Below are 13,237 nucleotides of genomic sequence, written 5' to 3' on the forward strand. Positions count from 1 at the left end.
GACTATTAAATTATTATTATTTAATTCTTTATTTTTTTTCATAATTATAATGCATACAGCATTCAGCAGAACGAAAACAAAGATTTTTAGAAGTATATCTCAGCTCTGTAGGTCCATACAATGCAAGTGAATGGTGACCAGACATTTGTAGCTCCAAAAATCATATAAAGAAAACAAAAAGTAATCCATACGACTCCAGTGGTTAAGTCCATATTTTCAGAAGCGATATGATAAGTGTGGGTGATAAACAGAACAATATTTAAGTCCCTTTATATCTCCACTTTAACTTTCAAATGTGCAGGCACCACATGTGGAGATTTAGAGCAAAAAGGGACTTACATTTGTATCTGCTTCTCACCCACACCTATATCACTTCTGAAGATATTATCCACTGGATTCTTATGGATTACTTCTATGTTTACTTTTTTGGAGCTACAAAGGTCTGGTCACCATTCACTTGCATTGTTTGGACCTAGAGAGCTGAGATATTCCTCTAAAAATATTTGTTTGTGTTCTGCAGAAGAAAGTCATGCACATCTGAGATGGCATGAGGGTGAGTAAATGACAAGAGAATTTTAATTTTTGGGTGAACTATCCCTGTGATGTATGCTGATTTGAATAAATAAAACTCATTGTATTTATTTTATTTGTGTGTGTGTGTGTGTGCACGTGTGTGTGTGTGTGTGTGTGTGTGTGAAAGATTATCTATAGTAATGAGTGACTTTTTTGGCCGGTGGGAAATGTGCTTAATTGCCATGAAAATAATGTCACAGTGCAAAACATATAAATGGTCCTTAAAGCTAGGCTTCAATTTCTATATGCAAAATAGAATTTTCAATTTGTCCTCTTCTGATTTTGGGTTGAAATATGACTTGATCTAGAATAATCTAGAAATGTGATCGCAGCAGACTGACCGGTGGTGAAGCGTGGTTTAGCCGGAGGTTCCTGCACTATGATGGGAAATGTGGCTGAAGCCGGAGAGGATTGTGCTCTGGATAGAGGACGATGGCCGGGGAATGTCACTGAGAGCCCGGCCGCCTCCATAGATGCCTGATAATTCTTCAGCTGATGAATCCTCTGTTGCTCCAACAGGACAGCTTGCTGCTCAAAGTCAGAAAAGTAATTATTATTAAGTAATAATTCTTTTTTATGTATATGTATATATGTATATACATATGCACATACATACAGTATATATATGAGGTTCAAGCATTTAGCGTCAGGATTATTATTATTGGGGTTCAAGTGCTAACCCATTGAAACAATTATTTTCAGGACTATCAAAAGTAATTTTCACAATTATGATAAAACCTCATCTGCCATATGTTAGCCAGCAACATAAATCATAATTTCCAACAATGTTCAATACATCACATATATTTAAATAAGTAAGGCTTATAAATTAATGTTCATTATTAAGAAATTAATGATACAGTGACGAGACAGACCGACTCAGCAGCGTAAGTGACATTCCGGCCATCCTTATTATTGAGCCCTGAAATTCCTTGAAAGGGAAAATATTCCCATATTGCGTGTGTTTACGGTAAATTAAAGGCAATGCAATTTATTATATATTTTTTTTCATACAGCAAAGCATCAGGTGAAATGTCCCTCCCGAAGATACAAAAACCACCAGCAGGTGGCACTCCATACATCCAAGAAGTGGAGGTAAACACCTCCAGCAAGACTGCAATAGGCATATTCAAGAGGATTACAATTTGATTGGAGGCACATGTCTCAACTGTAGATCAAACCCTGCTGCAACATTAAGAGAAAAAAAGAGCTTGACCTAACTGATCTCATTAAACACAAATGCTTACCTTCGGTTTATTTTTAAAGCAAAGCAAAGCAAAAAAAAAAAAGCAAAAAAGAAAACCTGAACACTGAATAAGCAACGTGGACAATTACGAGTTTGGTCGCATTAACCAATTTTGAAAAGTGAGGAAAAAAAAAAATATAGATATTAAAAAAACATTTGCGCACCAATGAAATCAACAGATTATAGAGCACAACAGTGCTCGCCCACGTTTTCAGCCGCCTTGGTTCTGAAAGTATTTTGCCCATTCTTTTTCTCCAAATGGATTTCATTATTTCCTTCATCCTTGAACCAAACTAATCAGCTCGGATGTGAGTCACCTTACAAACTTTTATTAAAAGCAAAAAAGCATTTGAAAATCAGAAGAAAAAAAAAAAAAAAACCCAAACAAAAACAAGACTGTGTATCAAGGGATATAACTACAATCACATGAAGCACTGTGAATGCCATATTTGAATTAAAAAGTAATTAGTGGATTGGTTCCCTTCAGGGTTCATGGGTAGTGTAGTTCTTCACCACAAATTGTACTATTAAATATATATATATGTTGCAATAACAAGCTACTGGCTTCATCAGAAGCATATACCATCGATTAACATCCTTGGATGTCATAATAGGTCTGTCTTTGGTACATAATTTATTATTAAAAATACATTTCCCTATTAACAAAATGAATGGGATTTTTACTTCCGGAAACCGACTGATGTGCTCTATACATGACAATCCACTTCATTGTGCACTGCACACTACCTGAGATGTATCAGTGTCAGACAGTTTCATGTCTCTCCCGTCCTCACCTGTCTGAAGAGCAGCTCTTCCTCTGCCTGTCTCTCTCTCTGGTGGAACTCTTCATCCTGTTCATCTGGAGGTTCCTGTTTAATGGTGATGCTATGAGGAAGACCCTCCATGGAATCGGCTAGCCCCTGGTGCTCCCGCAGTTCCTCTTCCGTCTCCTCCGGGTGGCTCTCGTGCTGTCGGCCCGGCTCGCTTGTCTTCGCCATCATCTGAGAGAGACGGGGAGATCCATATTAAAATCACCACTGCAATTTATTTGATGGGTTCCTGTAATTAACTGGAAGAGCATGACACTTGCAACGCCAGGGTCATGGGTTTGATTTCGAAATAACACATAAACTGATAAAAATGCATACCTTGAATGCACTTTAATTGGTTTGTATAAAAGCGTCTGTCGAATATGTAAATGTACACTGGCGGCCAAAAGTTTGGAATAATGTACAGAATTTGGTCTTATGGAAAGAAATTGGTACTTTTATTCACCAAAGTGGCATTCAACTGATATAGTCAGGTCCCTCAATGCTGGGGCCCTTTATCAGCTAGAGTGCAGCCGAAAGCAATATAAAAGGTTTTGCTCACTGTAGTCTCTTTCCTCGTCAGATCGGAATATCAGGACGTGGTTTGTCTGTTGGTGTCTCCTTTCCCGTTGAGTTGGAAACGCAGAAGGTGTCTACCCGGAGGACATATTTATCCCTTTCTGATGAGGAGGAGATTGAAATCTGGCGCCTTTCCGATCCTGGAGTGTGATTGGCCACCCATATCTAGCATTGCATCTAATTCTTCCCATACTATGTTATTTTGTATTCAGGCAGTCGGTAGGGACAGCTACTTACCACTACCCCTGGCTCGGTCTCGATATGGTGCTGGATGAGGTTTGTATGAACCGGCAGAGGAGAAAACACGTCTCCAAATTCTTTCAGCAACTAAGCTCTGTGACTTGATACGTTGAGAGGTGGTCACCACAAGCGACCTGGTCGACATGATTGGTTTTTGTGTTCAACTCCGGTCTAAGCTCCACTCTCTCCGGACCTACCACAGCCAATGTCACAGGGACCGCCTCCCTCCATAATATCAGGAGGTTAAGATTGTATATTTGACGTGCGCCCCTCTATCGGTTCGTTTCACCTCATAATCGAGATTCCCCACTCGTCGTGTGACCTCAAAGGGCCCTCGCCATTTGGCGAGTAATTTGAACACTTTATCTCCCGGTGCAAATTCCCATAGCCGAGTGCCCCTGTTATACGGTCGGCCCTGACGTTCCTCAGCTTGGAGCAAATTTTCCTGTGTTTGTTGACCCATAGTGTGGAGTTTTGCTCTAAGATCAAGAACATACTTGTTTCCCGTATGACATCGAGCATGCCGCGTGGGCGCCGCCCATACAGCAGCTTGAACGAGAAAAACCATGTGGAGGCTTGCGGGACCTCTTGCACTGCAAATAACAGGGGCTCGTGCCATTTATCCAAATTTCTATTTTCCTTGTGATTGAACTTACGAATCATATTTTTCAGGGTTTTTTAAACCACTCCACCAACCCATCTGTTTGCGGATGGCAAACACTAATCGATTTAATACCCAATCATTTGTAGAGATCGCAGATTGTCCGTAACATAAATGTTTTGCCTTGATCAGTGAGGATTTCTTTCGGAATCTCCACTCAGGAGATTATTTTGAAGAGTGCCTCTGCAATGCTGTGTGCTGAGTAGTTGCGTAGAGGCACTGTTTCCGGATGTCGCGTTGCATAGTCAGAACAAGGACAAAGCAATGCTCGCGTGCTGTCTCCTCTAATCGCCCGAGGAGGTCCATGCCAATTCTTTCAAAGGGGACTTTGATTAATGGAAGGGTGTGCAATGGTGCTCTTGGGGTGGCCGGTGGATTCACCAGCTGACATTCAAGGCATGCCACACACCACATGCAAACATCCCTGCGAATGCCAGGCCAATAGAAACGGGCCATTAGTCTAAAGTCTGGTAGCTCTCTCACTCTCTCTCGTCGCTGGCATCGTCCCTTTATATTGCTCTCCCCAATGCTTACTGCAATTAGAAACAGGTATTGGACATTATAATGCTCAGGTGTGCGCACTCTTACTGCTTTCTCTCTCTCTCCGGACGAACGCTCAACCATGCCCCTGCCGCCACACACACTTTTCCAATTACCTGTTGTCCAATGTCTGTGTTTCTTTGCAATTCTTCCCATAAGGCCTGCGCCCTGAGTCTTCTCTTTACTGTTGTACATGAAACTGGTGTTGAGCGAGTAGAATTCAATGAAGCTGTCAGCTGAGGACATGTGAGGCATCTATTTCTCAAAATAGAGACTGTAGATGTACTTATCCTGTTGATTAGTTGTACATCTGGCCTTCCACATCTCTTTCTGTCCTTGATAGAGCCAGTTGTCCTTTGTTTTTGAAGATTGTAGAGTACACCTTTGTATGAAATCTCCAGTTTTGTATAGCCAGCGTTAGGAGGGTTGCTTTTTAAACATATTCCACTACAGATTACAGTGTACATGCTGTAAAATGTCCTTTGTAACATATTCCGTTAGATTACTCAAGGTCAGTAATGTAATCTAAATACTTTGGATTACTTTTTCAACACTGGTAGATTTTTTTCACTTGTTTTGACTATAAAAACTGCCAGAAGACAAAACACACATGTTAAAAATACATTTTCTGAAAAAACTAAATATCTTATGCAGCGTTGTTTCTAAAACAAGATAAATCAAACTGATCTTGTTTTAAAGATTTGTTTTATATTTTTACAGGAAAACAATACAAAAATTATTATCAAGAATATGATTTTTGCCCTAATATCAAAGGTCTTACTAGAAAAAAAGAAATTATGATCCAATGTGAATTTTCCTAATAAAAAAACATGATCATGCCTGTTAACATGTGCATGTAAAATGGCTTGAAATAGCATTTTAGCTTAGCGTAAAGCTAACAATTTACACAAAATGTATTTCTATTTTTATGCTCCAAACTTATTTCACACCTTCTTCTCTGTCTGCTCGTATGAATGTAACACATCATAAGAAAGTGTTTCACCGCTGTTCAAATGCACTTTGGATCGCATCATTTATATGTATAAATATTTTCCACCTAAAAGGACTAAATATGAAATGAAACAAATGACAATAAAATGCAAAGAAATCTCTTTGGTAATCAAAATACTTTTTGAATGTAACTGTATTCTAAATAACAATTATTTAAATTGTAACTATAGTGGAATACAATTACTTATATTTTGTATTTTAAATATGTAATCCCGTTACATGTATTCTGTTACTCCCCAACCCTGTGTATAGCCCTCATTCCTCAAAACAATGATTGACTGACGAGTTTCTAGAGAAAGCTGTTTCTTTTTTACCATTTTCCTATTGCATACTGTGGCAACTCTAAAACAAACACAAAGACAATGTTAAGCTTCATTTAACAAACCAAATAGCTTTCATCTATTGATATAATGGCATCGATAGTTTGATATAATGGCAAGTGATTTTCTACCAAATTAGCAATTTAGCATGATTACTCAAGGATAAGGTGTTGGAGTGATGGCTGCTGGAAATGGGGTCTGTCTAGATTTGATCAAAAATTACCTTTTTCAAATAGTGATGGTGCTGTTTTTTTTACATCAATTACATGTAATGTCCTGACTACTTTGTGATCAGTTGAATGCCACTTTGGTGAATTAAAGTACCAATTTCCTTCCAAAAACAGCAAAATCTGTACATTATTCCAAACTTTTGGCCACCAGTGTAAATGATTAGAACTGTCGCAACTATGACATTTTGGCTCACGATTCATTATCATACAAATAACTGAAATAAACGACTTTGTAACTGTGGCAAAATTACAATTAACGTGGACATATATAAAATCTATGATTTCCTTCGAGACTTTGTGAAAGAAATATTGCACAGGGTAGAATGATATGAATCTAATATTAAAGAAAATGAATACTTAACATAATATTAAAACATATTATCATAACATAAGTGTATATATATATATATATATATATATATATATATATATATATAAAAATTATAATAAAAAAAATATATATAATGAAATAGTAACAGCAACACAATGTGGACAAATATATAGTAATATAGCCTACATAGAGTAATATATCATACATAGCATGAAGTGATAGTGTATATCTACATTACAGCCAATGCAAGCCCATTTTGCAGTTTCAAAATAACTGCATAGTTTACAAAACAATTTTAAGGTAGACCAAACCTTAAAGGGATAGTTCACCCAAAAATGCTAATTATCTCATTATTTACTCACCAACATGCCATCCCAAATTAAGATTTTTAGAAGAATATTTCAGCTCTGTAGGTCCATTTAATGCAAGTGAATTGTGTTCAGAACTTTGAAGGTCCAAAAAGCACATAAAGGCAGCATAAAAGTAATCCACATGACACAAAGTGATATGATAGATGTGGGTGGGAAACAGATCAATATTTAAAAAAAACTTTTTTTTTTTTTTAACTTACAAATCTGCACTTTCACTTACACATTCTTTTTGGCCATTCACCATCTTCGTGCATATCCCCACCTACTGGGCAGGGATGAGAATTTATAGTAAAAAGGACTTTTTCTCACCCACACCTATCATATCACTTCAGAAGATTTGGATTTAACCACTAGAGTCTTATGGATTACTTTTAGACTGCCTTTATATGCTTTTTGGAGCTTCAAAGTTCTGGCCACCATTCACTTGCATTAAATGGACCTACAGAGCTGAAATATTCTTCTAAAAATATTTATATGATTTGCAGAAGAAAGAAAGTCATGCACTTCTGGAATGACGAGAGGGTGCTCGTCAAGAGCACCAAATTCCTTGGTGTTCACCTGGCGGAGAACCTCACCTGGTCCCTCAACACCAGCTCTATCACCAAGAAAGCCCAGCAGCGTCTCTACTTTCTTCGAAGGCTGAGGAGAGCACATCTCCCACCCCCCATCCTCACTACATTCTATAGAGGGACTATTGAGAGCATCCTGAGCAGCTGCATCACTGCCTGGTTTGGGACTTGCACCGTTTCGGACCGCAAAGCCTTGCAGAGGACAGTGAGGACAGCTGAGAAGATCATTGGGGTCTCTCTTCCCTCCATCAAAGACATTTACAAAAAACACTGTATCCGCAAAGCAACCAGCATTGTGGACGACCCCACACACCCCTCACACAAACTCTTTACCCTCCTCCCGTCTGGCAAGAGGTAACGAAGCATTCGGGCCCTCACGGCCAGACTGTGTAACAGCTTCTTCCCCCAAGCCATCAGACTGCTCAATACTCAGAGACTGGTCTGACACACACACACACACACACACACACACACACACACACACACACACACACACGTGTCCTGAGTTGCACTTTAATTACTGTCACTTTATAACTGTCTGCTACCTCAATAACACTATCTCATAGTATGTTATGTTTACGTTTTTTGCACTACTGAGTACTGGTCGGCGCTGCACTGTCTATTGTCCTGTTCATTGTCAGTAATTTGTTGTACTGTCCCGTACTTTGCACATGTTTGCACGTGCACTTTATATAGGTATATATAGGTATTTTATATAGGTATTTTATTTTGTTGTGTTGTCTCATGTGGTCCTATGTTGGTCCTTTGTTGTTTTTATGTAGCACCATGGTCCTGGAGGAACGTTGTCTCGTTTTGCTGTGTACTGTACTAACTGTATATGGTTGAAACGACAATAAAAACCACTTGACTTGACTTGACTTGGGTGAGTAAATGATGAGATCAATTTCATTTTTGGGCGAACACATATCTGCAACACAACTTGACACAAACATACAGCTCCTCTGTAAAAAAAACAAACAGAGTTAAAGCTACAATAACATTAAATAATATTCTTGGAACAACAGCAACAGAAGAAGTGAATCAATGTGAGGAGCACAGATAGAGAAGATCACTAGCCTATGGAGAACTCTCTTCTCTCGACCAGAGTTCCCACTGTGACAGCTGTGGCCAAACCTATCACCATAGTAATGACAGCTCTAGTCCCGCCCTGCCCTCAGTAAACACACACACACACACTTGAGTCCCCTGGCACTGAGCCGAGGGAACATAATTGACGTCAGAGCGCTCGGCAGTTGCCTCATCCCTGAGATTCATTCCAAACAAGCTTTTCTTTTTTCATACAGTATTCCACTCTTTGTTTTTCATTTTATCCTCACTGCAACTCAAATCTCTCCCTTCAGCACAATGAACACATCTGTTTTAAAGGGTTGTTCACTATAGGAGAATTACACTCATTTTGCATTATGACCAGGGTGTCATAAACAGCGAGATATTGCGCAACAGTCAAAGCTGTCCATCTAGCTCATGTACACAGGAAAACGACTGAAAAACAGTGCAGATGAATGCAAAAACAAGTTCAGTGTGAACGGCCCCTTACGAGTCTATGGTGGGTTTTTTATTGTCCTTTCTGGAGCTTGTCAAATGTTGTCACTTTGATCATGATTTTAATTATAATCACGATTTAATATATAACGATTGACTCCCAAAAAGTGGAGACACACTTAGTAATTTGGTAAATGTAGCACCACCATGTACCACAAAGAAATTCACATTAAACCGATGCATCAAATCACAACAAATAGGACATCTTTGCAATTTTATTAATCTCTTGACCTCTTCTGATATGCAAAAAAACCACATGCAAAGATCCACAACTGGTGCCCTGTCACATCTCTCCCGTGAACCTTTAAGTCACATGAATGGAGTCCTATCTAAACCACATAAATGCCTGGAGAGCATTCAATTCCTTTGACATCTGCTGAGCAAAGAGGCCAAATTCACGGAAGTGTAGCATTCAGTGGTGAGCCGATCCACACCCAGTGATCTCATTCTAACCAGAACCGTGTGTGTTTGTGTGCAGGCACGGATTAACCCCATAACTAATCTATATTGCGCATTTACGGTGAGGGAGAGCACAGGCATTAGAAAACAAACCGAAACCCCTGTAGGATAATGACCAGACACCAGTAATCTCTAGAGACCTCATCACACACTCCGTGAGCATACAGTAGGAAAGAATGGTGTGGTAATTCCCTCCATATGCATCTGCCTCAGATTCAATAGTCCACATGGTATCTGTGCCCGCAGATTTACACAGAATTTCAACGCTTATCATTTGCATAGTTCTACACATCCATTCACCACTGATGTGTTTGTTAATTAAACATGTGGGCTGATTTGATGGTTCTTTCAGTTAGCTTCAAGAGTGCAGTACTTTAAGCACTGTTTAAAATAATTAAAATAATAGTTCACCCATAAATAAACGTTCTCTAAACATTTACTCTCTCTTGTTTTGTAACCCAACACATACCATTTTATTTCTTCTTTGGGACACAAAATGTGAAGGACATCACTACCGTAATTTCCGGACTATAAGCCGCAACTTTTTCCCCACGCTTTGAACCTTGCGGCTTATACAATGACGCGGCTAATATATGGATTTTTCCCGCTTTCAAATTTTATAAAAAAAAAAAAACTCATTCGGTGACGTGCTCAGTTTTTTGGCAGCGAGAAGCTTTCATTAGACCAATGAAATTGCCGAACGGGTTAAGGTCAAAACAACTTTTTTTGTTTACTGTTTAGATTAAATCGAGCGCGCTCAAACTTCCCATCATTCTGATTACAGTAGTCATTTTGTCACCCTCAAGACACGGAGAAATGCATATGATGCTGCTTTCAAGTTGAAGGCGATTGATCTGGCTGCTGCACGGGAGCTTGGTGTAATGAGTCGATGATAAGACGTTGGAAACAGCAGCGTGAGGAATTGACTCAGTGCAAAAAGACAACTAAATCTGAGGCTATTCAACTCCGACACCGAAAGAGATCACTTCAGTGGTTTCAGTGCACAGGACGAGGAAGATAGTGACCAATGACTTTCTTGGTAGGCTACTGTTTACTGCAAATGTTTTATTACAAGCCGTGTGTGGCAGCGGGGCCGTGGTCAAGCGCCCGTCCGGGAGAGAAAAGCTGTAAGGGCGCTTACACCTGAGCTAAATTATGTCTAACACCGGTGTCTAATTTCAAGTGCCCTGCTTCACGTGTCCTTCTTGGGAAAACTGTCACACGGTGACAAATTAGACACCGGTGTTAGACATAATTTAGCTCAGGTGTAAGCGCCTTACCGCTTTTCTCCCGGACGGCGCTTGACCACGCCCGCTGCCACACCATGTTTCGTTAAAGCCTATTTATTTTTGTTACAAGCCGTGTTTCGTTAAAGCCTGAGTAAAGTTTCAATGTACCGGTAGGCACCTGCAGCTTATAGACAGGTGCGGCTTATTTATGTTTAAAATAATATTTTATTTAAAAATCAGTGGGTGCGGCTTATATTCAGGTGCGCTCAATAGTCCGGAAATTACGGTAAAATGAAAAAAAAAAAAAAAAGTACCATAAAACTATCATGAAAGTAGTCCATGATCCATGCACTATATTCCAAGTCCTCTGAAGCCATAAGATAGCTTTGTGGAGAAACAGACCAAAATTTAAGCCAGTAATTCCTGAAAATCTTCCCCTTTAGCTCTCAAATAAAATATTCATAGCCATTATATGTGCTGTTAGGAGCACGTCAAGGTTTGACGTCAGTGTTGTCTTGTCACAAAATGTGTAAGAACCTGTAAAGTTTGCTGTCAATAGCATCTATGCACTACATGACTTTTGCAGTCCATCTGAGAGCTTCGGTAGAGAGGAAGGTTATCAGTGAATAATGACTAACACAAACTGTTGTATGGTTTCCGAAGCGCTTTGGTTTCCATAACTTTTACGATCCTATAAAGAGATGCCAACCCAGACGTTTATGCCTTTCTTTCTTCTTCTCAACACAATCAAAGGTTTTTAGAAGAATATCTCAACTCTGTAGGTCCATACAATGCAAGTGAATTGTGGCCAGAACTTTTAGGCTCCAAAAAGCATTACAATGCAGCATACAAGTAATTCATACGACTCATGTGGTAAAATCCATGTCTTCATAAGCGATATGATAGGTGTGGGAGATAAGCAGATCAAATTTAAGTCATTTTTGTTACTATAAATCTCCTCTTTCACTTACACATTCTTCTTCTTTTGTATCTGGCAATTCACATTCTTTGTGCATATCGCCATCTACTGGAAAGGGAGGAGAATTTATAGTAAAAAATTACTTGTATATTGATCTGTTTCTCACCCACACATATCTTATCACTTCTGAAGATATTGATTTAACCACTAGAGTCATATGGATTACTTTTATGCTGCCTTTATGTGCTTCAAATTTCTAGCCACCATTCACTAGCTTTGTATGGACCTAAATTGTGGAGATATTCTTCTAAAAATCTTTATTTGTGTTCTGCAGAAGAAAGAAAATCATACACATTCGGAATGTCATGAGGGTGTGGAAATAATGAGAGAATTTTCATTTTTGGGTGAACAATCCTTTAATGATGCTTTTTTTTTTTTATCATCTTAAAAACTTGACAGCCCGAGTGTCGATTCATTGTCATTACTTGGAATAGAGCAGCAACGATATTCTTCCAAAATTCCAAAGTGTTCCAAAGAAAGACAGAAAAAAAAAAAAAATTATTACCGGTTTGCAACAATATGAGGGTGAGTAAATGATAATGGAATTTTCACAATAGGGTGAATTAACAGCATTTTGCCATTTAAAAAAAAAATAAAAATACAATTACTTCCTCAGCATTCTCCCTAAATCAATGTTGAAAATGTCATAACTCTACAGTCCCACATTTACACAAACACACAAGTGGAGCATTTCCGGTCCGACCATATAAGGAATGCACATCCTGCTGGTTGCCATGGTGATTAAGGGAGCTAAAGAAAGACACAGTGCTGTACCTTACTGATGTGCAGTTGTTGCTGTTGGAACTGTTGCTTGTGTTTCTCGAGGAACTGCTGGTGCTGCTGTTGAACCACCAGCTGTTGTAGTGCCTGAGCATTTTGAGGCAGTGGAGCCGACTGTGTGCGTCCCAAGGGCCGATGCTGCCGGAGCTTGTGTATAGGATGAGACTGCAGGGGAACACCCCCCAGACCTGGGGACACACCATATGGGCTTAAGGTTACACAGAAGACTTTTCCCATTCATTTGATTTCAACTATGGATTTCATAAAATCCTTTTAAAAGAGTTCCACCCCAACCATCTTTGCTTTGAAGCAAAAATAAAGTGAACTGGTTCTTATTGGTCTGCTGGGAAATGTGCAAGAAACGTTGCCAGGCTGTTACAACGAGCACTTACTAGGAACAACCAGTCACTGGATTTGCCACATTACCACAATTGCACAAGTTGATCAGATTAATTTGGGGTGGGACTTTCTGTTTGGCCAATGCCAGATGGGGTGTGTTTGAAAATGGTAATTATATTTTTGCAATTCCATTTGGTAACATGTTTTGTTGCTGCTGCGCCTTTAAGACTTTTATTTTATCAAAACAAATAATGAAATGGACATTATGTACTGATTTAGATTGAAATAATTTTATTACATGTGAAGAAAAATACTGCATGGAGGCTTAAAAAAATAAAACACCATAAAGCAGTCAAGCATTTGATCCTTATACATTTGACCAATATTCATCTCAGCCTCTACAATCAC

The 13,237-nt window shown here is 39.0% G+C and overlaps 1 protein-coding gene across 2 annotated transcripts in view; it reads right to left on the bottom strand.

Annotated features, from left to right (window-relative positions):
• hdac4 (histone deacetylase 4) overlaps nt 1-13,237 on the bottom strand; it is a 259,844-nt gene that overhangs the window by 71,280 nt on the left and 175,327 nt on the right. For both annotated transcript variants that reach the window (XM_052148118.1, XM_052148119.1), the window contains 3 exons: nt 12,485-12,678; nt 2,614-2,820; nt 915-1,101 (listed from right to left, as the gene is read on the bottom strand). In XM_052148118.1, the coding sequence (XP_052004078.1) occupies nt 915-1,101; nt 2,614-2,820; nt 12,485-12,678 (588 nt within the window). The remainder of the gene's footprint in view (nt 1-914; nt 1,102-2,613; nt 2,821-12,484; nt 12,679-13,237) is intronic.

This window comes from Xyrauchen texanus, chromosome 18 (genome assembly GCF_025860055.1).
Source record: "Xyrauchen texanus isolate HMW12.3.18 chromosome 18, RBS_HiC_50CHRs, whole genome shotgun sequence".
NCBI classification, from domain to species: Eukaryota; Metazoa; Chordata; class Actinopteri; order Cypriniformes; family Catostomidae; genus Xyrauchen; species Xyrauchen texanus.